General features: G+C 28.1%; 1 protein-coding gene across 2 annotated transcripts in view; it reads right to left on the bottom strand.

Moving 5' to 3' along the window:
* The window catches only part of LOC147806265 (N-acetylglucosamine transporter UNC93A-like), a 29,811-nt gene extending 7,868 nt beyond the window's left edge, over window positions 1-21,943 (bottom strand). The window contains exons 1-2 of one of the 2 annotated variants that reach the window (XM_087169065.1): window positions 21,785-21,943; window positions 1,063-2,346 (exon numbers count right to left, since the gene is read on the bottom strand). In XM_087169065.1, coding sequence (XP_087025191.1) covers window positions 1,063-2,307 — 1,245 coding nt within the window. In that variant the 5' untranslated portion in view covers window positions 2,308-2,346; window positions 21,785-21,943. Of the gene's footprint in view, window positions 1-1,062; window positions 2,347-18,188; window positions 18,559-21,784 lie in introns of those variants that run through there. The other variant, XM_087169066.1, reaches the window with a different exon arrangement.
* Window positions 21,944-26,831: the final 4,888 nt, after the last annotated feature.

The raw sequence follows: 26,831 nt of genomic DNA, 5'->3' as shown, positions 1-26,831 counted from the left end.
TAATATTAATATATATTTATATTAAATATTTAACGAAAATAATTTAATTTAAGTAACAATAATTCATAACAGTAGTTGTTTTTCAATATAAACTTATTTGGTTGATCTCTTCTTATAAACTTAATATAAAATACTTCTTATAAAATTACAAATTCACTTTGTATTTTGATTGCATTTAAATGCTTCTGTAGATTGATTCGTTCACAAATAAGTGAAAATAAATAAGTAAGCAAATAGCTTATCATAATATTTATGATTTCTTGATATTAAATTTAATTTGGATATATCAATTACATTTTAAAAATATTTAATTTTTCATTTTTAAATACATAAATTTATGTTTCATATAATATTAAGACATATATTTGTTGTTAAAAAGGCATATAACATTCAAATTTGAAGCAATAAAATAATAATTTTTGCAACCGCACATTTATTGACGAAATAAAATTGGTCGTTGATACTAGACATTCATGTGAGCGGGACTACCCGAAATCCAATTTTTTTGTAAATTTGTAATTACTCGAACAATTTTTTACATACAAACTTCTTTCTTTGTGCAAATTAAACTTAAGACTACATACTTTAATGCTGTATGTATAGAAAAAATTATTTTTTTAGTATTAAAATGAAGTTTAATCGAAACATTCAATCAATTTTTCTTAATTTCATGACTACTGTATTCAACATATTTTCGAAACTATTGTTTACCATGTTAACAGCTGCATAAATACTTGAAACTTTGAAAATAATCTTTTTTTAAAACAACAATTAATGTCCGATGGCCCATCGACTTGAAAAAATATTCTATACATATGAAATTGACTGTGGGCGGGGCTACCCGACTCTCCCCTATTTGTCTATATTTGCATAACGGTTATAAAAAACAACTGTTAATGGAGATTTGAAATATTGACTGACAGAATTGTTTCTTCATGCGAAGTTACACGCAAACACAATAAATTATCCGAAGCGTAAACTAAAAGGAATCAAAAGTTTTCTTAAACGACTGATTTTTTTTCTCACAATGAGCCATTCAGAATCAAATATCTTAAGATTTACCTTGTTAAATTCTCCCGCAAAGAAACCTTGTGCTTGTCCAATATAAAACGATGAGGGAATTAGCAGCACCAAATCGAGACGTTTAGCCAAGTTAAATGTTGCCATCAACAAATCTAAAGAGAAAGTAGCTTTCTTGGAATCTGAATCTAATGGATCCAGAAATACAGCCACAATTATGACAGATAAAATGCCCAATGCAACACAAACCGAAGTTAAAGTTATTCTTATCTCATCCGATATCTGGTCCACGTTTTGCGTAAAACAGTTCGACTCGATGTTGCAGTATTCAGCACCGCACACACAAGTGTAGTTGCTTAAAGAATTCTGAGGATCAATTCCACTCTTCGTAATGAAGTACGAAATCATGTTACCAGATAAATGGCATATTAGGTATGACATACCATGGATGCCAAACACACGAGCTGTCACAGACTCGATCTCTTTCTTCCTTATTGCCAAATTACTGTTATTTGGCGATGTTTGAGAGTTTTCATTGAAAATATTATCTGTTTTGGAAGGTATGTTGAAATCTACGTTTGATTTTTCATCTACGATCACAGTTTCTGCAGAATCGTAGAGATTACAAATCCCATTTGATCTCTCGACATACCCATCTTCATTGGCAAAATTGTTTGCAATGTTTGTTGAGGTGGAAGATTCCCTATTGGAATATCTCTTCCTTTCTGAATTAAAGTCATTCTGAGAAATGACAGTTTCTTTAAGGTTTTTATCAGAATAAAACATATTTGACTCATTAGATCCTCTTTTGGATCTTGCGTTTTCTTTCTTCGAAAGGTTTAATTCAGCAAACATTACAGATATATCATTTAGATAAGTTGCTTGAGAACCCCACAAAGTTGCTGCACCCAATCCAATTAATATAGATGTGGGGAGCATTAGTGACCAATGAGGGTAATAGTTTGCCGCTATGTATGGAATGTAAGTCAACATGGAAGCGACAAAAGTTGCTTTGCTTCCAAATCTTTTAATTATGTATTTTGGAAACAGTAAGGAAGATATGCAGAAAGCGGCGTAGTCTATTGCTTGGCAAATGACGCCGATACCTCCTTCCTTGTTCATTGTGCTCTGTAACATAACAGGTCCATCATATGCAGTAAAAAGGAAGAAGACACCAAAGCAAACTACTGCAATGTTTTTAATCATTCGCTTCTTGCTCATACAGCCTTTGGAGTCTTCGTGGAGGATTTCTGTTCTCTCGTTAAACTCTTTCTTTCTTTGCGTCATGGTGAAGCTTTTTGGTGAGGCCTGCTTATATCATGTTACCTAAAATTGAAAGAAGTTTAATAAAGTCAGTAATGTTTGTGACAATTTCCAAGAAGTTTATAAGACATGTTGGGATAATAAAGTAATCTATAAACTCTCTATAGACTCTCTATAGATTATAGACTATTGAGAGTCTATAGAGAAATCTATAGACTCTCAAACATAACATTACGGTTTTTGAATACCTTTTCTTTTCGACATGCAGTATCCAAGTTTAAAGCGCAGCACATATTAGCGACAATTTACGAGCAGTTTATAAGACATACTAAAATAATAATATAATCTATAAAAGACTCTCACATATAACACAAAACTTTTTGAATACCTTCCAAAAAGCTTTAGTCAAGTTTAAAATTTAAAGTACTCATAACTGGCAATTTTTAAATTCTGAATTTAAAATCAAAGCTTATATTACATTTTTGTTTCAATAGAAGTATTATATATTATTTATTATAATATTTTAGAATTAAGCGTTAGACTTTTTTCCCAGAAGAATAAAAAACGTCATTTCTTTTTTCTGGTTTGTTCGAGATAGAAAAGTTATAAGGATTTTTTTTCTATATTACGTTCAAATGTAATTTTTATCAGTTTTGTTCCCTTTTTTTCTTTCCCAAAACATTCAATTCTTTTAATGAAAAAATGACTTTCTTTTACCGGTTCGGACAATTATTCTTTCCAAAAAAAAATGAGAAAAGAAACGAACATGCTGAAATATTAAAATAACACACATACACAAAATATATAAAAATAAAGCAAAATTTATCCTCCACTTATGTTTATAAATTATAACTTCTGAAATTATTTGTTTATTAGCAAATTAGAGTAAAAAATATATTAAAAAGATAGTTAATAGAAAAAAAGATTTTTTAGGTGAAAAGAGAACTTCTTATACGAAAAAATTATATTTAGTTATAGAATAAAGTGATTTGTGAATTATTCGCAAAATAAACGAATTTGTTTACAGATATTTTTACGTGAATTATACGTTTTTTGGATGATCATTTTTCTCTATAATTCGACGTTTCAGTTTTATTTAAATTTTATAAATGGTTATAGTAAAATTTAAAAGTGAAAGATAGGTTTTTTTTTTTTTTTTTTTTTTTTTTTAAATGTAAAATTGACATTTTTTTGCTACATGGGTAGAATCTATCGCTGTTGAGTAGTTTAAAAGCTTCATTAGGTGGGAAAGTGTTTCAGTCAATACGTTTGAGTCATTCAAATCAGGTAAGTTTTACGAATTATTCTTTCAAAAAGTAATAAAAATATCACTGCACAGTTTTTTAAGAATATAAGTATTACGTAAACAAATATCTAAGAAGAAGAAGAAGAATTACAATTAGCATATTTCTGCTGATAAGAGGGCAGAAAGCACTTGAAATGCTTACGCGGGACAATAGATTCTCTCAATCGAAAAAACTTTTATAAATTGAAAAAAAAAGTAAACTTCGAGGAGACGTTAAATTGGGTACAGCTCTATCCATCCTCGGAAGTTCCTACCTGGATTTAACCCCATAATTATCTCCCACCACCTGCCTTAGATTACGTCCCCTCCTATCAGTTCAAGATCGACTGCCGCATAAAAATTTTAAGAGTGTGCGCCAGAATAGCGAAATAAAGCCAAATCTAGATGGATGAAACTGATATCGCCTTCTTATGAATGATTTGTAAAAAAGTCGTCTTCAATGATTTGTAGTTACAAAAATGTTGCAGCTAAGAAAATGCGAAAAAAATGGCGAAGCGGAATAAAAACAAGTACCAGTCAAGATATCTGTACATAAAAAATATTTCTTAATGTGTGTGTGTGTGTTTTTTTTTTAAATTTAGAACTGCAATGTAAAAATTATTTTGACAATTAAAGATTTTCTTCGTATATTTCATACATTTCTAATATGATTAATTATTAATTTTATAGGATGGTCGAATTCTGCTAATTAACTTTGTGAAAGTTTTCATGAATAATTTTTCTGAATTTAAGGAATTAATTTTTTAAAATTTTAATGTTGAAGTTATAAATGCTGTTGATAGAGGATAAAAAATTAATCCGATCAAAACTATTGTAATTTATCATTTCTTAAAAATTTAAATATTTCCCTTTATCAATTGAATATTTTTATTTTCCGTTTTAAAAATGACAATTTCGATACAAATCTAGATCAATTAAACTGCAACAAGATGAGAAAAATACTATACATAAAGCTGCTTAAATTTAATTTATTTTATCCCTTTTTTTACTTTATTTTTCACTATTTTATTTTTCACTTTAAAAATTCGAAGCAAATAAAATTTACTGTCAAGAAAATAAAATTTATTGTCAAGACAAGCCATTAGAAAAAGTTTTTTATTTAGGAAAAAGAATGTTGCTTTTTTCCTTGATATGATATTTGCTTTGGAATTTCAGAGAAAAAAAATAAGCCCGTGTCATGATGGTTTAGTCATATATAATTGCATGACGTTGTGAATACATGTCATTCTGATCAGAAGTTTCAATAGGCAAAATATTCCAAATTCATTATTTTTTTAAATATTGTCATATTTTAGGACCCTGTACACACTAGAGTAACGCAACTTTATTTTTACCTCGACGTTAAAGATATAACTGTGAATATTTTTTTTAATAGTGACTTTTTTAAAAGGCGATCGAGCACATTTGATGCATAAAGGCCTAAAATTTCATCCAATTTCTATATCACGTGTTGAAAACTTTCGATTTGAAACCAATAAGTTATTTCATTTTTTATAACAATATATTAACCAGATTTAAGAAGTTTTATAAAATTGGCACTTCATGACTTGTTTTATTACTACTTTATATAAGTTTATGACTACTTTATACTTTTTATGATTACTTTAATTATTTAATTTTAAGTTAGATGCTTCCATTGCACACAAGTGATATATGTGCCAGTATTATAAATTTTAAAATCAATATAACAATACAGATATTAACCAAAATTGTCTGAAAAATTAAGTTAAAAAATAATAGTAATAATTAATAACTTTATGAATTGAATCAGCTCCAAATGTTATTACTTTTTTTTAATTTTGATATATCATTTTATATTATATGTCATACGGTAACCAAATTATATATAGACTGAGCAATATTTTCATCAAAGTCTTAATTTTATATTAAGTCCATTTTTTGATGTTATAAAACCTATGAAATACAATTTTCAGTGTCTGACTTAATTCCATCATACCTGCCGTTCTGTATACCGGATAATAATAATAATAATCTGAATTAAAATATTTTGATTTTATTTGATGACCTACATTCTTAATAGCTTCTTTTAATTTTTTTTTCTTTGATAGACAATATCAATAGAACTTTTTTGGCGTTAAGATTCTTGTTTTTATCATTAATTAACTTAAATAACGCATGAGACATGTTGTTTTATCATCAATTTTCAAATTCATCGTATCCAATTTTAAAAGTTCTATAATTAAATTTTTTTGTTTAGTTTAAGTAAAATGATAAAACTATATTATTTAGTTAATCAAAAATTTATTTAAGTAAATTTTTTAGAATTTTAAAATGTATGTACGAAAAACAAGTTATTTCTTAAAAATAATTTCTGAAAGCTTAAAATATGCAAAAATAATATTAATCATAAAAGTATACATGAAAAATTATAATTTATTTTAAGATTCTGACTGAAAGAGACAAAAGAAGTTCCTGGGCAAGGAAGAACAGGCGATATTTTAAATTAGAAATTTTATTACATTAAATTGAGAATGAACTCAAGCACAAAAATATAATTCCTCTGAATAAACATTTTTAGTGTTAACGAATTTGGATTTTTAATCCTTAAAATATCACAATATACTACTATCATAATGTTGAAGTAATCGCCATGTCAAAAACATTGTTCCAATTGTTTAGTCAAAATTCCAGTCCTTTTATTTTCATTTTCTCTTTTTTTTTTTTTTTTCATTTTTCGGTGTATCTGGAACTGTTTAGGCGGATAAAAAATTCCACTAATTGTAAAACTCTTTCTCCAAAAATTTCATTCAAAACATACTATTATAGATAAGTCATTATTATTTAATTTATGCTGGGAAAAGTTTTATACTGTTGAGTATAAAAAATTTCACGTCATTTTAAATGATGTAATTTCAAGTAACAAAATTTGAACAAAAGCGTCTTTATTGTTACTGAGGACAGAAATTTCAAAGATATCGGGCTTTGGAAATATTCCCAAACTATTTTGCCGATTTTGCGTAAATGTTTTTTTTTTCCTCATTTAATAATATAGTTTAAAATAAGATAAATACTTGCATACTTGACTCTTTTATACATTTGTGACTATTATTAATTAAAATTAAGTAATTATATTTATTCTTACAAAGTTATATTTTCTATTAAATTTTCTTTGTATAAACGATTCTTATAACTGTGTGTGCAATTTTTTTCAACATATTAACAACAGTCAACATATTACTTTCAAACCATTAAAATTGAAACTTAATGAAATTCCAATTACTAAAATCAAAGTTGTGTAGGGTGTTTCGCTTTGCTTTCATTTTACAAACATAGCATTTTACAAACATTTCATTTTACAAACATTTTATACGAAAAGTATTATATAATCTAGGTTTAGAGCTTTAATTCACAGGAAGTAACGCCTACAAAATTGTTTATTATAGATATGTTATTAAATTAAAAACTTAAGTTAGTTTATTATCTAGTTTTTATTTATTAATTTTAAGTGAATGAGCGACAAGGAATATTTTTGTTTGGGCTTGGAAATTAGCTTATATAAATCTTAAACGATTTTTTTCCACTTAAAATAACAGTTTCATAGTTTGAAAAATGACAAATTTTGGATTCTCCTAAGATTATTTGTATACACCTTATAAGCTTTTAAGTATAACTCTGTAACTACTTGTGCACACTCAATTATTATAAAACTTGTTCACGAGAAAATTGATGTTACGCACATAAAAAATTTATAAACATTAATTATTTCTCTAATTTAAATGGGAAAACTATGAAACAGATATATTTAATAATAACAATATATACAGCTATACAACTAATTTGAAAATATTAAATCGGGCAATGGGGACTTGGCGTTGCCCCCCCCCCAGTCAAAAAAAAGTTGGAACGCTACTGATTATTAATCTTGTTCAAATGTATTCTTAATATGAAAAGTAAACAATCTCTCTTTTTTACAGTGATAATTAATCTTTCCTGAAAATTAAAATTACATCAATATTGTTTTATAATGAAATATTCTACAGCAATCATGTTTACTAATTAATTACAATTATATATTTTTTTCTGTGTAATTCTGTACACTGATGTTTTTAAAACACAATATTTTACTGTCAAATTTAAAGAAAGTCATATTGTATAAAATTGAGTAGTTTAAAAAATTAAGTAATATTAAAAGTCCAGTAAATTACTGTTCCCAAAAATTTGAGTGAACTTATATTTTTAAAATATTAATCTTATTAACTATGTTTAATCTTAGTTAATTTTAAAAATAGTATGGTGTATGTATACTGTTTCAAAAAAAAATGACGCGATCTTTTTTCTTTGATGGAGTACGAGGCCTGAATTGCTTGAAACTTTTTGAATTTATAAAATCAGATCAAAATTTTTTTAAATTCCTTTTTAGCGCATGCGCAGCATAAAAGAGCTACTTGAAATACTCATATCTTGCGCACTTTTTCTGCAATTTTTTTTTTAAATTTTAAATCAATGCATTTGTAATTAATTTTAAATTGCGACAAAAAGTTTGTTTAATTCCATTGAATATTTTTAAAGTTATAGCAAAAAACCATAAAACAAAAAATTAGCTTTTTTTTCATAAAAAAACCCCATCATATCTCCAGTAATATTTACGCTAGGTATACGAAATGTTATGCAGTTACTAAAAGCAACAACTTAAGTAATTGGTACAAGTTCCAGGCTTATTGCTTGATTTTCTGGCATAGGGTGTTAAAAAACTTGTTATTTTTCATTACTTATTATAGGTTTCTGAAACTTCTGAGAGCTATAAATTTTACTTTTATTTAATTTAAAATTATATCCATTCTTCTCTTTTTCTCGAAATTTTCATTTTGGACGCGAGTTCCAACACTTGATTTCATGTCATACAAAAACTGAAACATTTTAATAAAACACTGATTTGATGCTGTTAAAAGTTAATATTTGTATCGAAACGTTTAAAATTATAAACGGTTCAAAGGAAATTTAAACATTTAGTAATTTTAACAGTTATATGATAGAAAGTTATATTTATAAATTTTTAACAAATAAAATTAAATCTTAACAAAATGTGCTGAAAAGAGTAACGAGAATTTTAAAAACAGAATCTTTTTTTAAATCGATTTTTAGGAAGAAACAAAACTAAAATGATTCAGATATATGTATAGGAGTTGTTAAACGAAGTGATAGTGTAATGAACCTTCAAGTAATTAACAAAAAATTGCTGTTTTATGCTCTATACCCGTTTTCTTTTCTGATACAAGACCAAGCTGTCTTGTTCTTCAATTCCCCATGAAATAATAGAGGTACTTTTCATGTTTCAGGATTTTTTTTCTCCAAATTTTGAATTATGAAAAAATCTCTCCATCTTGATTATTAAAAATACTATATTGACAACACGTGGTGGTATAATCTTTAGGGGTTGCTAAAGAGATGTTTCATTCACCAAATGTTTGGCGATGGACATTTGTTAAAATTCAAGAGTCCCCACTTCAAGAATCTATTCATAACAATACATTTTCCCCTTTGACACATTGATGGATCATATCTATTGTTATGACTCTCTAACCCACCTTCAGGTTGGAAAATCCTAGGATGGACAGAGCACAGCCCGTTAAATTTAAAAAATTCCTACATAAGCATCACGTTTGCGATTTTCTAATTTCTGATGATCAAGGAGTATAAAATCAGCTTTTATAAAATAGTTTATCATCATAAAAAAATTATATTAGTTTTTAGTATACTTTTATTTCCATAATATTAATGCATACCGAATATAGACAACAATTTTTTTAAAAATTAACATTCTTTAAATAAGTTAAGTGTGTATTAACTTAGTTCATTCTTAGGTAAAACAAGATTTTTCACTTAATTCGCAGTAAATTACTTGAAACTAAATAATAGATTTGGAATTATCCATCTTTAATATTAATCAATTAACAATAATGATAATGATTGTGACAATAGAAATATAATAAATAATAATAATATAATATAATAATATAATGTAATATAATAATATAATAATATAATAACTATAATAATATAATATAATAAAGAAAAGTTGACTTCATTAAAAGTAGCACGTACCCCTAAAAAAAGTAAAAGTACCCCTAAAGTCTTGATCACATTGGAAATGGACTTATACATCTCCACTTATGAATACGAACTTATAACGTGAATGAGGATTATATAGAATTTAAAGATTTTAAACTTGTCATTCTATTTTGTGTTTTTCAGAGTCACATGAGTAAATTAGAGAACTTTCAAGGTTAGACAACTTTCATACTAAATATAGAATGTGATATCTGACCAAAACAGTACACAAAGATGACTTTTTACTTTAGATTTTTTACTTTAAGACAATTTTTTGTCTATTCACTCTTAAAATTTCCTAAGAAAGTTTAAAAACTAAAGCTAATTCAACAATTGATTACAGAATTCCATAATTTATTTGCTACTTAATTTAAAGTCTTGAAATTTACATCAAGTTTAAAAATGTTCTGTTCTATATGACCATTTTCATTACTGTTAAAAAATAGGAATTTAAAATTTATACAATCATTTAGTAATCTATCATTACTATTATTTTATATATCTCTGTATTTAATTAATTTTCAATGTGATTATTGCGAAGATGTTCTATAAGAAGATTATACTTTAATCAAAATAAAGAAAAAAAATTTAAGTTAGTTAAATTTTTTAACAGAGTTTATGTATACATGTCATAATTGCGTGAAATGTAAGAGGTTGCAAGTAATCAATCACTTTTTGAATCAATTGTAATCGCCATTATAAGAAAATATCAGTATACAGAATTTTAATCGTAACAAAAGTAATAATAAGTTGTAACTAGAATTGTAATCATAATTTACAAGAAGTTGTGTTTACAACATGGAAAAACAAATTCTGGTAAAATTACCGTACTGTATAGTAATGATATTTCTGGTTAAAAAAAATAATAATAATAAAAAAAAACAATCATACAGGCAGTTTTTTAGTAATTGAAGCCAAAATATATGGTATTAAAACTATTAATTTGGTAATTTTTCCGTTTCTACAGTAACGGTTTACCGAAAATTCTGGTTCTCAAAATTGAAGTTCTTCTACTACACATTTAGTAAAAAACACAAAACAAAAAGTTATTATTAAACCGAATAAATTGATTTTTTGCCATAGACTAAAGCATCATAATGAAATTACTAAATTTTACCACAATTTTACCAAAATCATTACCAAAGCGCTTCCGTAAAAATTCCCATAGAGCCAGAAACTCGGTAGATTTTACCATATTCTGGTAGTTTTGATCACACTTTTTTATTCCCGTTGATCTACGATTAACGTTAATCATGATCTACGATTACAAATAAATATAATTTACGATTACAAATAATCATGTATATGATTACACGTAATTATGATATCAGATTCATTCTTACGTAATTAACAATTTGTATGGTAATTATGATACAATTATGTTAAAAAAATTTTTTAATAACCTTTTATTACGACAGCCCTTAAGAAAGGCTCTTTTTTATACAACCTCACAGTAATTCCTAATTACGACGGATTTTAAATTTAATTAATGAGAAAAAGAAGAAAAAAACATGAGCTAATTAAATCAACAATATTATGGGATAAAAAATTCTGAAGTGGAAAATATTATTTTTTAATTATTGCTTATGAAAGGAATTAATATTATATAGTACAAGTTATAAATTAAAAAAAAAGTTTTATTTAAGGTAAATTTTTTAGTTTCAGTACGTGCGAACCAACAAGTTTTTCAGAGGATTAGCAATAAAATCGTAACATTTGTTAGTAGAGATGCACTTTTTTATATATCTGAGTTAAAATTATTATTATATTGCATTTAAATAAAACTCATAAAAAATTGTGCACAAGCATTTATGAAATAAATGAGTATGGAATCAAACCATGATATTGTTCGAATTACCTGTCCGTGAAATAGTAACATAAATGTTAGAAAATGTCAACATGCAAGAAAGTAAACTTATGCTCAGCGCAATGCAATATTCATTAAGTTTAAAATTGTGGAAATTATTTTTCAGAGGAATCAAAATGAAGTATTTCTTTTGGCATGGTTTCTCTTGGAATAGAATATTACAAGTTAAGGAAATAAAAAAAATGCCTTCATATAAATCAGAATTTTTAGATTTAGTGAATTAATTTCGTTTTTACACAGTGTTAAGGAAACGCTTCGTTCCATTGTTTACTTCTGTCAGTGTCCTAAGATAAGTGAAAATAGCCAATTGTTTTCACGTAAAGAAAGAATTTGTTTTAGAATATTCAAATTTTTACATTTGTACTGTCATAAAGATGTCAATTGTCAAAAACGTGTTAGAAATATACGGCAGAGACTAAATATATAACCTGATAATATGAAAAATATGTTTTACCTATGTTGGAAATACCTTTGTCTATGTTACCTTTGCTTGATTACAAAATTCATTCGCTTAAGAAAAATATACGAATTGGAAAAAAAACAGTCGACATGTTTCCAACGCTCTACTTGATCAAAAACTTCATTTGCCTCAATATACACACACACACATATATATATATATATATATATATATATATATATATATATATATATATATATATTTGATGATAGTGATCTATCGTTTGTCAAAGTGGGGCCGGGATAGCTTGATTGGTAGGACGATGGGCTCGTGTTCGTGAGGTCGTGAGTTCGAATCTTGCCAGCCGAAGAATTCTCGTCTATTAAATGGGTACTGGTGCACGTTAAATCTGTCGGGGTCATAAAGTCTTCCAAGTTCCCATAACAAATCAATATCTCTGGGGGTACTGAATTGGAGATTGATCGTTCTCTGGTTCAGGTCAAAATTACGATCTGTGGCTGAATGAATACAGCATGAATGGGCCCTCCCTGTAAAACGGGCTGTGACGTGTGTGTGGTTGAAGGTGTATTCTTGGCTATGAATGGCTCCACTGAAAATTAAGAAGCGCACCCTCTGCCTTAAAAATTCGCTATAGTTTCACATATCAGGCTTGCTGGTATTGTCATGGGGCATAAGTAACAACATAACATTTGTGAAAGTTATACTTGAACTTGCTAGAACACAGATATTTTTTTATATTTTCCCCCAATTAATTTAATTTTTTTAAAACTTATGTAACATATATATTTTAATTTTTTTGTTTTGTTTTTTAATTTAAAATTTTTATGGAATTAAAATGTTAAAACCTGATCTAGTGGCTAGTGGCATTTTTGCCTTCAATATGAGACCAGCGACCTCCCATTAAAGAATTATTAATTTAACACACCACCTTTTAATATACCACCTATGAATTGTTTTTAAAATGTTTTAAGTGTAACGAATATGACGTTAACAACTAAACATGGTGCTTAAAAAATTTTCAAAATTTCAATGAAAATTAGAGCATTTATCGAACCACGCATAACAAAATTAAGCTTAATATATTTTATCTGCAACTAACTTTAATTGCCCCTATCAAAATCAAGTATGGAAATTAAACTATGTATTCGCGCTATTTTATTACAGTAATAAAATAAAGTAACAAAATAAAACTATGCGATTGTGAATTAGTACAATCAAATATATAATGAAAACTATACCTGTGTTACTTTTGCAATTGGAATCATAATTAAAAGATATCAATGAACACTTTATCATAAAAAGACACAAAAAAGTTACTACTTACATTTTTTTCTTCATTTAAATGCTCAAAACAAAACTGAATTAAACCTATTATATTTTCAGTGTGATTCAGGTCATTTACAATAATTTATTGATGAAATCTCAAAATTTTCTTACGCGTTCGAAATTGAGATAAACAAACGGCTAATGGCACATACAAATACAAAGTTATACATATATTTGCTTACTTGATTGATATGGTTGAACTTTAATTAGTTCCAAAATTAGAATCCATTTTTTATGCATCGTTAAGAAATAATTATACTCTTATAAGAAAAATTAATTCAATTAAATAAATACCAATTAAATATACATAAAATATACTACCTATTCTATTGAAAATTATTTTCAAAAATAAATGTAAAAGTTTGTTGTTTCCGTAATATTCTGTAAAACGTACATGTAATGGTATTGGTAAACAAACCTTTTCTCCCCCCTCCTTCGGATTGTTGACTATTAAAATGTACAGAACGCAATCGAGCAGTCTATAAGATAAGATACCAGAAATCTATTTCAAAATGCAGCGAGATTAAAACGTTAAAAGTAGTTTATCAAAATAATAACAACACAAAAGAAAATGAAAATATTGAGGAAAAAGGCAGGGGTGTATTGGTAGGGGTACACGGGTTGATGGTGTATATACCCACAAATTTTTTTTCCTCCATCAAATATCATTTATTCTTTACTCTTACTATCTTTTTTTATCAACTATCTTACTATCTTTTTTTATGTAGAATAGTTTAAAAAATTTGAAAATGCATCTTTAAAATTTGTGTGGAATAAAAATATAGTATTTATAGTGTTTGCATTTTGTAATAATAATTTTTACTTAGCATAAATTATGTTAAGCGCTTAAATTAAATGGGAAAAAAACTTACATTAAAAGTAGTCATAATTTAGCGTATCATGTATATATATAGTAGTCAAAATCTATAATAGTAGTCATATATATAATCATATCATATATATATAATAGTATCATAATACATAATCGTATCATATATATAATAGTAGTCATAATATATATATACATATATATCGCTAAAATCTTCATATGCATCATAATTGCAATATGTATTTTCGTATATTTTTATATATATAAAAATATGCGAAATGTTGAACACTACTACAACGCTGAAAAAATACAGTGGAAATATAATTTAAAGTAGCACTATTTGCGCTATAGTACAGCATGATATATTACTGTTAATTTGAATAACAACAATCTGTAGACATTTTTAAATTAATTTAGTTAATTAATTTACTAATTTTTTAATTAAATTCAAAAAAATTAGTTAAATGAATGAAAACTAATGCAGGCTGTTATTTAATAACTGCTGTCATTATATATTTTTAGAAACCTTGGGAAAAATGAAGTCTCAAAAGCTATGCAAATGATTAATCACAATTTAATATTTAAAAGCAACAAAAGGAAAAAAAACAATTTTTATTAAGGTAGGCAAAAGTAAAAGTGGAAAAATTAAAAAATTGTAAAACCAGTTTATTTGGAAATCTTACTATATATAAAATTCTAATGATATAATGATATTGATGGTGTCGCAGTTTTCCATTGTTGTCGGTGCATTTTTATTGGCTGGAAAATCACGTGGTAGGATCCAGTTTTCCCTCATTCATTTCCATATTGTTTTGGTTGTCATAAGCACAAAGTTAACAATAGTAGTAAAGGTATTCGCGATCGCAACGCTCGAGTACGCCGTCTAGCGGGAGCCTGTAAATATCGGACATTAATTTATCACGTTTTCATTTAGTTCCAACAAAGTCATTGACTGAATCAGACGCCATTTTTTAGCAGCAAATAAGAAACAAAATTTCCCTAAGGAAAAGGCCGAAGAACTTGAAAAAAATCTCCAGAATATTAGTAAATCTTTCAGGAACAGAACACGCCAAACATTTGAAGAAAAATTCCTCAATAATTTTTAATTTCTATTATCAACAAACTTGCAACTGATGACTTCCGATTTCGGATACTGTTACAGATGTGTGTATTAAGGTAAAATGCATTTCTTCTGTCTTCAATTCATTACGAATTAAAGTGAAGTCAACATTGCTTTCGTCATTCCAGTGAATAAATATGAATTCAGAACATACAGAATTGTAATAGTTATAGCATATTCTTCGTTATAGAATAGTATATATTTCTGTATCCATATAATTCGGAAAACAACAATAAAAAATTATCCAAGTTACTTGAAATAGTGCCATTTGTGCTGATTCTTAATTAATTTAAATCGTTTTCTTGGTAAGTTTTTTTTAATTTTGAAAGAATAAGTTCAACTAGAATTCAGCTATTCTGTTTTTAGCTACATATTCAAATTCATATCAATTATAAAATTTTGCTGTGTAGTATGTTATCTAAAAGTAATGAAGGTATAAACTATGTATCTATTATTTGAGAATAAAGTTTTCAAACAAGAAACTTATCATTTTGGAATTCTCCGGGAATCACAAATCAGGTAAGTGCAATGATTTTTACAATAAAAAATTTGCTTGTAAATATTTTTTTTTTCATTTGATGATGGTTCTCTACAGAATGGTTTTTTGCGTCTGATTAAGAACTATAAGAATAATAAAAAAAGAAACAATATGAAAGTTTTTATTTCAATGTTAAGAATTCTTAAAATCGTTTTTTTTATCCTAAGAATTCTTTATTTTCCGTTTTTTAGTTTATAATTTTTTGATAAAAATTGTTCTCAAAATACTTTTGAAAAATTAAATGGTATAACATTATGTGTTTATGTATACTTCTTGTATATTCCAATGTTTGAAATAATATGATTCAGAAAAGTATGGAATAAAAATTCGGTACTTACATATTAACGCCACCGCCGCTACAGATTTGGCGGTTTTTAAGTGCCGCCAATCTACACTTAAAATTTTTGCGACAATTCATAAAATAAAACACTTTATTTAAAATGAAAATAGTTAATCGGATTTCGGTGGAAAATGAGCCGATATAGAGTTTAGCATAGATTCAAAACAATCATATCGCCATATGAACTCTGATAAATAAGATTCCAAATGAAATAACATTTCCAAAACGTACGTTTACCAAGATAAAGTTTTATGTTGTGGGAATTGGTACATTTTCGTTTTTTCGGTAAAATATTTCCCTCCTGAAAAAATAAAATTGCATCTTGTTTTTTTTTTGGCAAATCCCAAAGACGAATATTCGTAGCACTAAAAATGGCGACAAAAAAGAATTGTTTTTGTTTTTGTTTCGTCAGCATTCTTTATTTTACGTTTCTTAGTTTCTAAATAATGATTTTTATTGAAACTTGAAATTTTTTGATAAAAATTGTTGTCAAAAAACGTCGTTTACAAAATTGAATTTCATAAAATTATGTATACTTTTTGTTCATTTTAATTTTTGAACTAATATGATTCTTAAAAATATAGAATGTAAAGTTTAAGTGGGCCTTTCATGTTATATCATTAAATTTAGTAATACTATTTCTCGGGCATTAGGTATACATATTTATACTCTTATAAGAATATACATATTTTTTTCTGTTAATGTACAAATATTTTTCCGATGTGTTTTGGATGTTCCTTCTCTAATAAAAAGAGATACCATTTTGTTTTCGGTTGTACAAGAAAGAAGATCAAGCATTTTTCTTTTTTAAATTTGATAAGCCACATTAAAGAAGGAACGTTGCAATGCTACACGCTACATTAACGACGTCTCCAGAGTAACTGAATGACGGTTCATATAGAAATCGCAGGTAAGCGTCTCATACAACAACGCCCCCTATAGTTCGTTGCGATCGCGAATTGTTTTTCTTTAAATATTTTTGTATCCCTAATTTAAACTTATTTTCCAGTACTGCTACTATTAGCGAGAGTATTAAATTATGGTTGTGAACTCATCAAATTTGTTTGAACAATACAATAATACTATAAGAAAAATGTTATTTTAAAAAATGATTACTTCGAAAAATCAGTTCCGTTCACCAAAAGATCTAATATTTGGGTAAAGTAATATTTGAGAGAAATATTTAGACGTGGGAAGTAGAGGCACAAGAGTAAGTAAACAGAATTCCTTTTAGTACACGTATGTTAAGTGAATAATTTTAACTTTAATAGAAAAATTTTTTTCTGCCAAGAAAAACAATTATTGCGAAGCAATCATCGGGGTTGGTGAGCGGCAGCGAACAGGGGGCTTAGCCCCCTAGTAAAACATAAAAGTTGTTTTAATCGAATATGAACGCGTTCCAGTAACACAAGACAAATATTAATTGTTTTTTTTCTTAATGATTTTAATTCCATTTTCGCATTTTTTGTACTCGATTTAGGTAGGACGAAGTTTTAAAACGTTCGTCTTATCTTGCTTAAAAATTAATTTGTGACCCTAAGTATGCACAGTTTTTCATTACTTCAATTTTTGCAAAGTTTCTAAGAATACATATTCATAGTCAATTAGACCCTTAATATGGAAAGTGAAGAAAAAAAGTCTACTTCATTTTTCGCATTATATTACTAGAATGGTATATAGTTTCACTTATTTTCAAAAAGAAAAAAAAGCCGAATTTTTTTCATAAATTTAAAAAACGCGTGATAAAGTTTTTTGCTTTTATAATTTAAACGATATTTTCATTAAAATAAATACCAATAAAAGCAATTGCTATTGTAATATTTCACGAAATGTCCTGTTTTATGATACACAAGTTAGTTTTAAAAAATAAGCCACTTTTCTAGAATAAGAACTAAAATAAGTGCAAGTTTAATAAAACATCCAAAATTTCATTACTTGAAAAATAAACATTATTTTAAAAAAATAAATTAACATGGAAAAAATTAATAATAAAATTATATTTGGTTGACAGTTTCCTTTTTGAAACTTCAGATTAAAAAGACTTTTTGAGAAACATATTAAAGAGTAATAAAAGTTTTTATAAACTTGCCTCTTAATATCAATGACCCATAGAACAATGCGATATATTATCCAATATAATTTTTGACGAGTCCAGAAAATTCGTGCCACTATTTCTCGAAGTTAAAAACAAATTTATCTGTACCTGTAATTCAATTACAACTGTTCTAGTCTAAGTTTTCAAATCATCCTTTTATTACGAATCATTTTATAACTGAATTATCATTCATTAGATATGACTTCGTATCTTACAAAAACAAGCATTTGAAATCCCATTTTCCCAGACAACTGTCTAGAGTTTCTAACGATCTGAAGGAATTTCTGATTCAAAGGTGTAAATGATAAATAATGTATATTGCTGATGTAGAGAAACTTTTTCATGTACACTATTTTCTTCAAAAAGAAACATTTGTTTCTTCTTCTTAATATTCGAGTTGCATGGAATTATGACGTAACTAACATTACTTATTTTTATGGTAGGGTTTGTATTTGCATAACAAGATTCTGAACATTGAATATAATGACTGAATGATAAAAAGAAAAGTCACGAAGCCGAATTTTTTATGAGCCACATGCAAATATATGCAGTCTTTGGCTTTTTTTTGGACAAATAATAAAAATACGTTATCGTCTGTCAGACTATTAATAGCATGTCTGTTTTGCAGACTTCTTTTTTTCCTCCAAAATTGCAACAACCATTTGCACTTGAATACAAAGAGATCTTTTTGATGGTCAGACTGAAGATTTATTGCAATTTTTGAAATTTATTGGATTTGATTTCTGCAGAGAAAGGAAATGATGAGATATTACCAAAAATGAACTGATTGAATATACAGGTTTGATTTTCAATGCTGTCCTAAAAATAAAAAGGTTTTCGTTATTGTAATAAAAGTTAGTTAAACTCAAATATAAAAGAAGGCATTTGACACCGAAGTTCTCTTGTTTTCTAAGAGGAGAGCTGGAAGAATGCGATATTGTTAATTATTGTCACAATAGTTTTTGATTGATTGATTATTTTTTTTATAACGTGAAGATGATTTTCATGGAATATGATAAGCATAAATGGATGTGGTAGATCAGTTCGGCCATCAGGCTAATCAGCCTTATAAAGCCTTAAAAGTTATTGGTTGATTAATAGTTATTCCAGTTCGCTAAATAGAACTTCCAATGATGGTAAATATCATAAATGGATGTGGTAGTTTAACCACTATGGTCTTGAGGCTGGCTAGCCGGATAGCCACAACAATTATTGACTATGACAATTATTGATAACTAGGAGGCTCTGCCCCCTGCTCGCTAACGCTCGCCAACCCCCGAGAATTGCTACGCAATCCTATGTGGTTCACGCCGTGAACCATGGCTCGCTGCGCTCGCTCGCCAATGAACACAATGTTCTAGCACAAAGGCATAATATATTATCATCAAGGACATAGTATTTTATCATCAAAGACATAGTATTGTACTTATGTAGAAGAATTCTACCAATGTTCTTATTGGCTTTTAAAAAAGTATATTAGCTATTTAGATTGTACATGGTGAAAAAATCAAAACATTAGCTAAATAAGAAACATATTAGCAAAATAAATTATCAAATATTGCTTCACTAATATTCTGCATTTTAAAGCGTGAAAATTCAATGCATAAATAAATGCGAAATATAAAAAAATTCAATGCATTCCATACAAACACTTAAACGTTTTTTAGACGTTTAGGTAGCTCCCAGTAGAAAAATATCAATTCAACAGCGGCCTTTTAAAGCATTCTCACTTCAATTAATTAATTAATTCCTAATTGAGTTTAAATTAAATATTGTCATGTTTTCAGTGCATGAATCTGAATTGAACAACCTGATAATGCTCAGTCTGGTTATTGTTATCTGGTTGCTCACTACGTGCTCTTGCGCGCCGAATCCAATCAATTAAAAATGAAAACTGTTGCCAGCGCGAGAAAAGAAATATCATCGGTTTTATTGATACATACATACATACGTACGTACGTATTAGCGTTTTATATAATATTTTTTTTTTATTTCCAATGAGCTGCACAATCGGTCTTGCCGATGAGCAGACCTAGTGCGTTCTCCAGAGTTTTATATAATATAGATTATTCCATTCTGTGAACAAGATCTTCATAGACAATAATAATCAAGAATGGGTGTGGTGGATTGATTATATGGTTTCGGAGCTTGTCAGTTATCTTACTGTATAGATACAAAAAGAAGAAAAAAACATTTAAGTGTTTAAATTTCACGTCATGTATTTAATGTTTCAAAGAAATCAGAACATGAATTTTGTAAGATATTTTTTCTCTTAAAAATATTTTAGTTTGATATAGTAGCTTTAAATAGTAATAACCACAACGGACTTGAGGCTATAGCCAGCCTGACTGTTACAACAATTATTGAATGATTGATTATTATTCCAGTTCGTGAATCAGATCTTCATAGACAATAATAAGCAGGAATGGATGTGGTAGATTGACCACTGTGGTCTCCAGGCAAAAACTGGCTTGACTGCCAGAACAAACATTGACTGATTGATAATTAGTCCATTGAGTGAATAAGATCTTTGTAGACAATAATAATCATGAACAGATGTGGGATATTTATCATTATGGTCTCCTGATTGACCGTGCATTCAACTCACATAAGAGTTAGATTCTCTCGAATTCTTCACAACGTTTAGATGTACTCGATATTTGAATTTATAATATTTTCTGAGCTAGAATAAAAATTTCCTGGTTGGCTTCGCATTTGGTATTGTAGCTTTGATTAGCTTTAATGGGTGTTAAAGAAAAAGAGTATGGGTCTTTTCATTTCGAAATTAATGATTTTCATTAACCTTACTGAACCGACACAAAAGAAGAAAAAAACATCTAAATAATTGAGCTTGGCGAAATGTATTTAATGCTTAGGAAAAAATCGTTACAAAAGAATTTCAAAAGAATTTTTTTTGAATTAAAAGGATTTTTGACTCGTACAGTAGATTAATACAGTAAGCGTTTTTGATAAGGCCCTGCATTTACTTCATTACTTATAAAGCAAAAATAAACAGGTCTCTTCCTTTTTGATTGAGTGGCACTAAATATTGAAAAAAAAGTTTTTAATTTAAAAGAAGGTTAAAAAATTCAAAATTTGATCCGTAATTTGTGTAAATGAATTTACACTCATTTTGGTTCTTGAAGTTCATAAAAATAAAAAAGCCAAATTTGGCTATAAAATAAAAGATAAATAAAATGAAAAAAAAAATTTGAAATAATTTTTACCAGAATCGCTCAAATAAGTTTTAAGAAGAGGACATAGAAATTTAAAAAAGTTCAAGAGAAGGAAAAAGAATTCAGTTTGTATGTTACTCCGTGCAAAATCATGATCAAATTTTTAAACTAAAATTAATATTTTGTTCTTGCGCATTTTCAAATTAAACAGTATTTCTCCGCAATGCAATTTTGGTTAATTTTTAATTATATAATTTATTTTATGATTTTAGACATAGTTTATAATATTAAGAAGTTTCTGTGATATTTGTGAGTTAATTCTTCAAATATTAGTCAAGCTGTGATAATTTCGAATTTTAACAGCTAGTTCAAATAAAACAAGCTAAGCATTTTAGACATAAATTAAAAACTTACTTCAATTAAAAGTGGGCTATCCATCCTATTTCTTTTTAAATAATTAAAAATTAGTTAATTTTGTTTAGACAGAAGATCTTCTTAACTGCTTCCCTTGAATTAGCTATAAACTGATATAATTTCGATAAATATAGCGGCAATCAAACCTGCCTCCAAATTCTAGAATAAGAGAAATAAACTGACATTAAAGTAACAGATTGTCAGCTGTGTTGTTTCACATGTCATCTAGTGTTTTTTGAATTAGTATTGCATGTCTTTATTTGCACTTGAGTCATTCAAAATTCGCATTATTAGTCTTTTTGGCGAAATAATAAATGCAAATAATTTTTAATCTTATGCTTGGATTTTCTTGTATTAAGACATAATAGTGAAATAGTATCTTAAATATGTTAATTATTTAGCACTACATGTTAATAAAGTCACAAACTCCCGTACTAAGGCACTGTTTAGGCGAAATGATAAATGGAAATAATTTTTTATCTTATGCTTGCATTTTCTTGTATTAAGGCCCAATAGTGAAATATCCTAAATATGTTAATTATATAGCACTATATATTAATAAAGTCACGAAATCCCGTACTAAGTCACTGCATAGGCGAAATGATTAAAAGGAAATAATTTTCAAATAATGATCGGATTTAAATAATAAATTTATTTATATTCGTTATAAATTTATTATATATTTTAAATAATAAAGGAAATAATGATCTAATATATGGATTTTCTTTTACTAAGATATAATAATGAAGAAACTAAAATATAATTAATATTTATATATGTATGCTACATCGACGTATCAATTAAGTCAGGAAATCACGTTAATGCACACTAATTAGGTGAATTCATTGATTAAAACAGTTTTCAATCACATGGTCGGTTCTAACGTATTAATGTGCATCCTTAGCATGTGAGGCATGCCTTAAATATGCTAATTATTTTGCACTTCATATTAATTAAGTTACTAAATCCCTTACTAAGGCACTCCATAGGTGAAATGATGAATGAAAATAATTTTTTGTCTAAAGATCAGATTTTCTATTACTAAGACACAATCGATCGTGAAATACCTAAAATATGTTAATTATTTTAAGTTACATATTAATTAAATCAAGTTAATGAACTAGTTGGGTGAAATGGTGGATAAAAACAGTTTTTTTTTATCAAATGGTCGTTTTATATGTACTAAGGTGCAATAATATGAAGTCACGTCTTTAATTTGCTTAATATGCTAATAATGTCTTTAATATGCACTGCATATTATGAAGTCACGAAATCCCATACAAAGGCATTGTATCGGCGAAATAATGAATGAAAATAAATTTTAATCTAACGATAGGATTTTCGTTTGCTAAGAGTATCTAAAATATGTTAAGTATTTAGCACTACATTTTAAATCACGAAATCAGGTTATTGCACTAATTAAGCGAAATCATAGATGAGAACAGTTTTTAACCACATGGTCGTTTTTCATGAACATAGAGGCAACCTTGTAGTATGTGAGACATATCTTAAATATACTAATTATTTAGTACTACACATTAGCATAGACATGAAATCCCGTACTGTTATAAGGCACTGTTTAGGCAAAATGATGAATGGAAATAATTTTTTATCTAATGACCGCATTTCTACTAAGGGACAGTATCAGTATGTGAAGCATATCCTAAGATACTAATTATTTAAGACTGCATATTAATTAATTCCCAAAATCACGGACTAAGGTTGGGCAAAATGTTAAATAAAAATAATTTTTGACGTAATGTTCAGATTTTCACGTACTAAAGGTGCATTTTCAGAGTGCGAGGCATGTTATATATGTATTAATAATTAATCTTACGATTATTAAGTCACGGTATCACAATATTGAATCTAAATCCATTTGAATCGAGATTGAGATTTTATAAGTCCACAGGGAGTTAGGAAAGAGATTTTTAGATTTGAGATTTTATAACTCTGATTTGAGATTTTATAACCCATTTGAGATTTTATAACTCCACAGGGGGATTATGATCCCCATATCTTCTCTTTGGTTACGCCCCAAATTTCTAACCTAACTATTATAATCATATTTTTATTCTGATTATCCATAATTTAGAAGGTCTAAAATCTGAAAAAACTAGAAAGTTCAGTTTAGTATTTTATATTTAGAGTAAGTATGATAAAGTAACACGATAAGGTTATGGTAAAAAACAGGAAAAGGAATAAAGGTTTTCGCCGAAAATCTTGAAAAGTGATGAAAAAGTGTAATTTTTAAGTTGCCTAAAAGTAGAAGAAAAATTGGGAAATAGAATTGCACTTTACTTGGATAAATTAATGTGAAATTAAAATTTAATGCGTTTCATTTTCTAAAAAAAAAAAAAAAAAAATGCACGAATTTAATTAATTAATTTTGTAACTCAAATGACTTGTTGATCGGCTTTAAGAACATTCTGAATAAACTTTTAGAATAAACTTTTAGAATAATCGGCTCGACGTTGAACCATAATATCAGTACCTAGAACAGCAATAGGGGGAGAATTTGTTAACAACGAAAATAAGGCATTAAATTAGATCATGTTTCGGTTCAACGTTGAACTATACCTAGTATCGGACTGAACTATATCGGTACCTAGAACCACAAAATACTGTGAATTTGCTACAACCTTTAACTCTTTCACCGCAATGGACGAGATAACTCGTCTTCCAGGAATATTCGCTGTGCTTTATAGTTGTATTAGTGAATATGTGATTATTAGTTGCAATTAATTATCAATTTTTAAAGCAAAATAAATAATTTTTAAAGGAATTTGCGCTTTGTTTCTATTTTAGTACTGCGGAGGAACGCTAAATGCAGGTGTCATTGCCGTGATGAAAGTGTTAATAAGGCATAAGCCTTTCAAGTTGAACCATAGTTTCATGTAAACAAGTTTAGGAAGTTGAAAATTAGTAGTCGTAAACCCAAGAATTGGGTTGGCTCTTCAGCCACGGTTATAAAATATATTTATATTTATAACCGTCGTTGAACAGCAGACCCAGTTTTTTTTGGGTTTAGGACTACTAATGTTCAACTCCGTAGTCTTGTAATTTTGAACACAATCCAGAAGACAAGGGTACTCCTGTATCCAGTATTTGGAGAAATTTGCCTTCGTCGAGGACCTTTTGACGGAACTAACACGCATTTGCGTTACATGCAGAGGAAAAACACGAGAACCTCCCACGGTTAGCCTGATGGCAAGGTGACTCTAACTCATGATCCGTCTACCACTGAGGATATTTCACGTCAGCACTGTGGTCGATGCAAGCCGGATGCGGAATTCGTATCGACTGGGATTCGAACCCGGTTCACCTCATTTAAAGGCGAGTGCTCTATCTCCTGAGCCATCGCGGCTCAAATATAAAATGCAAAAAATAAAATATTTTGATCCGTGATGCATAGGAGGATAGAGTGTTCGCCTTCCAATGAGACGAACCGGGTTTGAATCTTCGAAGGCTGGTCGATACGAATTCCATATCCGGCTTGCACCGACCACAGTGCTGACGTAAGATATCCTCAGTGGTGGACCAATCATGGATCAGAGTCCCCTTGCCGTCAGGCTAACCGTGGGTGGGTTCCGTGGTTTTCCTCTCCATGCAACCCAAATGCGGATTAGTTCCATCAAAAAGTCCTCTACGAAGGCAAAATTCTCCCGATGCTTGATCCAGCAGTTTTCATGTCTTCCGGATTTTTTTCAAAATTACAATGCTACGGAGTTGAGCTTCAGTACACGTAAACTCAAAAAATAGGGTATGCTGTTCATTTAAGGTTGTAAAATAAAATAAAATAGTTTAACACTCCCCGTTACCTATAACAGTGTAATAATGCGCTAGAAATTTTAGTGATGTTAAAGTTTCAAAATTTACTTGATTTATTGCAGTCCGACAAACATGTTTTCAACAAGTTTTGAGTAGTTTTTTTTGTATCTAGGATAAATATAAAGCAAATCTACTCACATTCGTTAAATGCGTGATAACGTATCTCAACTTCAAACAGGCGCAGAATAATTTCACTCACCGCAATACGTAAAAGAATTTTTATTACCCGCAATACATCACAGTAAGATTGATTATACTGATTTGGAAATAGAATCTGAAGTAATAAAGGAAATGCTTTTCTTCTATTGCATATTTCGTAACATCTTTTATCTCATCTGTTAAATAGCGGACATTAAAATCCAGTTAGGTATCTCTAAATAGATTTTGTATGAAAAACATTGTAAAATACCGAACAAAGCAAATAAGTAAGATTTTTTATACTTCACAAATAAAGAAGAACACTTAATACCCTTCATGTTACGCTAAGCCTAACGTGTATCAAAGACGTTTATTTAAAGAATTTTTTTCCCTGGCTGTATATCTTTTAAATTATATCTTAAAGTCTATTAGGGAAAAATAAATAAAAATTAAAGGGTAGTTTTAAGTCAAGATTTTTGTTTCAATTTTTTAAAAAAAATGTATCAAATAATTGGCAAGCTGTAAGTCTTTTACTTTCACGCTATTGAATTCGCAATAGCCCTGGCATAAACAGGATGTAAATAAACTTTAGAACTGGTCAAATATCTCGAGATATATACATCTGATCGAAAATAGTTTTTAAAAAACTTCCCAATGATACCAAACTCGATCTTTTACCCCACTCTCTCTGGAGCGGAATTGAGGAAACTTTAAAGTCTTAAATATGAACCTCTATTTTTTGTTGCAGATTCGAGCTCTCCAGAAAGAGTAACCCTGTTTGGTCTGTAGGTTGATGCAGTTTGCTCACAGATGGTGCTATAACCTAGAAAATTAAAATATATATAAAATGGCGAGTTTCGAGACCTATCAGATTAAGAACATAACAATAGGATGTTTTAACTTTTTATAGATTTAAAAAAAATTGAATTTTTATTCTTATTATCTTTCTTCAGTATAATGGGTCTAGTGATAGCAGTATTTTGAACAGTTCGAATCCTATTTTAATTCCAATTTGACATTAGGCTAATGTATTTTGCTTCACACAGATGGCGCTTTAACTGATGAAATTAAAATAAGA

Source organism: Parasteatoda tepidariorum, chromosome 8, assembly GCF_982258835.1.
Source record: "Parasteatoda tepidariorum strain Cologne lab strain chromosome 8, Ptep-v5.0, whole genome shotgun sequence".
Taxonomy (NCBI): Eukaryota; Metazoa; Arthropoda; class Arachnida; order Araneae; family Theridiidae; genus Parasteatoda; species Parasteatoda tepidariorum.
The sequence above is the reverse complement of the archived record's forward strand: the minus strand, read 5'-3'. Positions and strand labels throughout refer to the sequence as shown.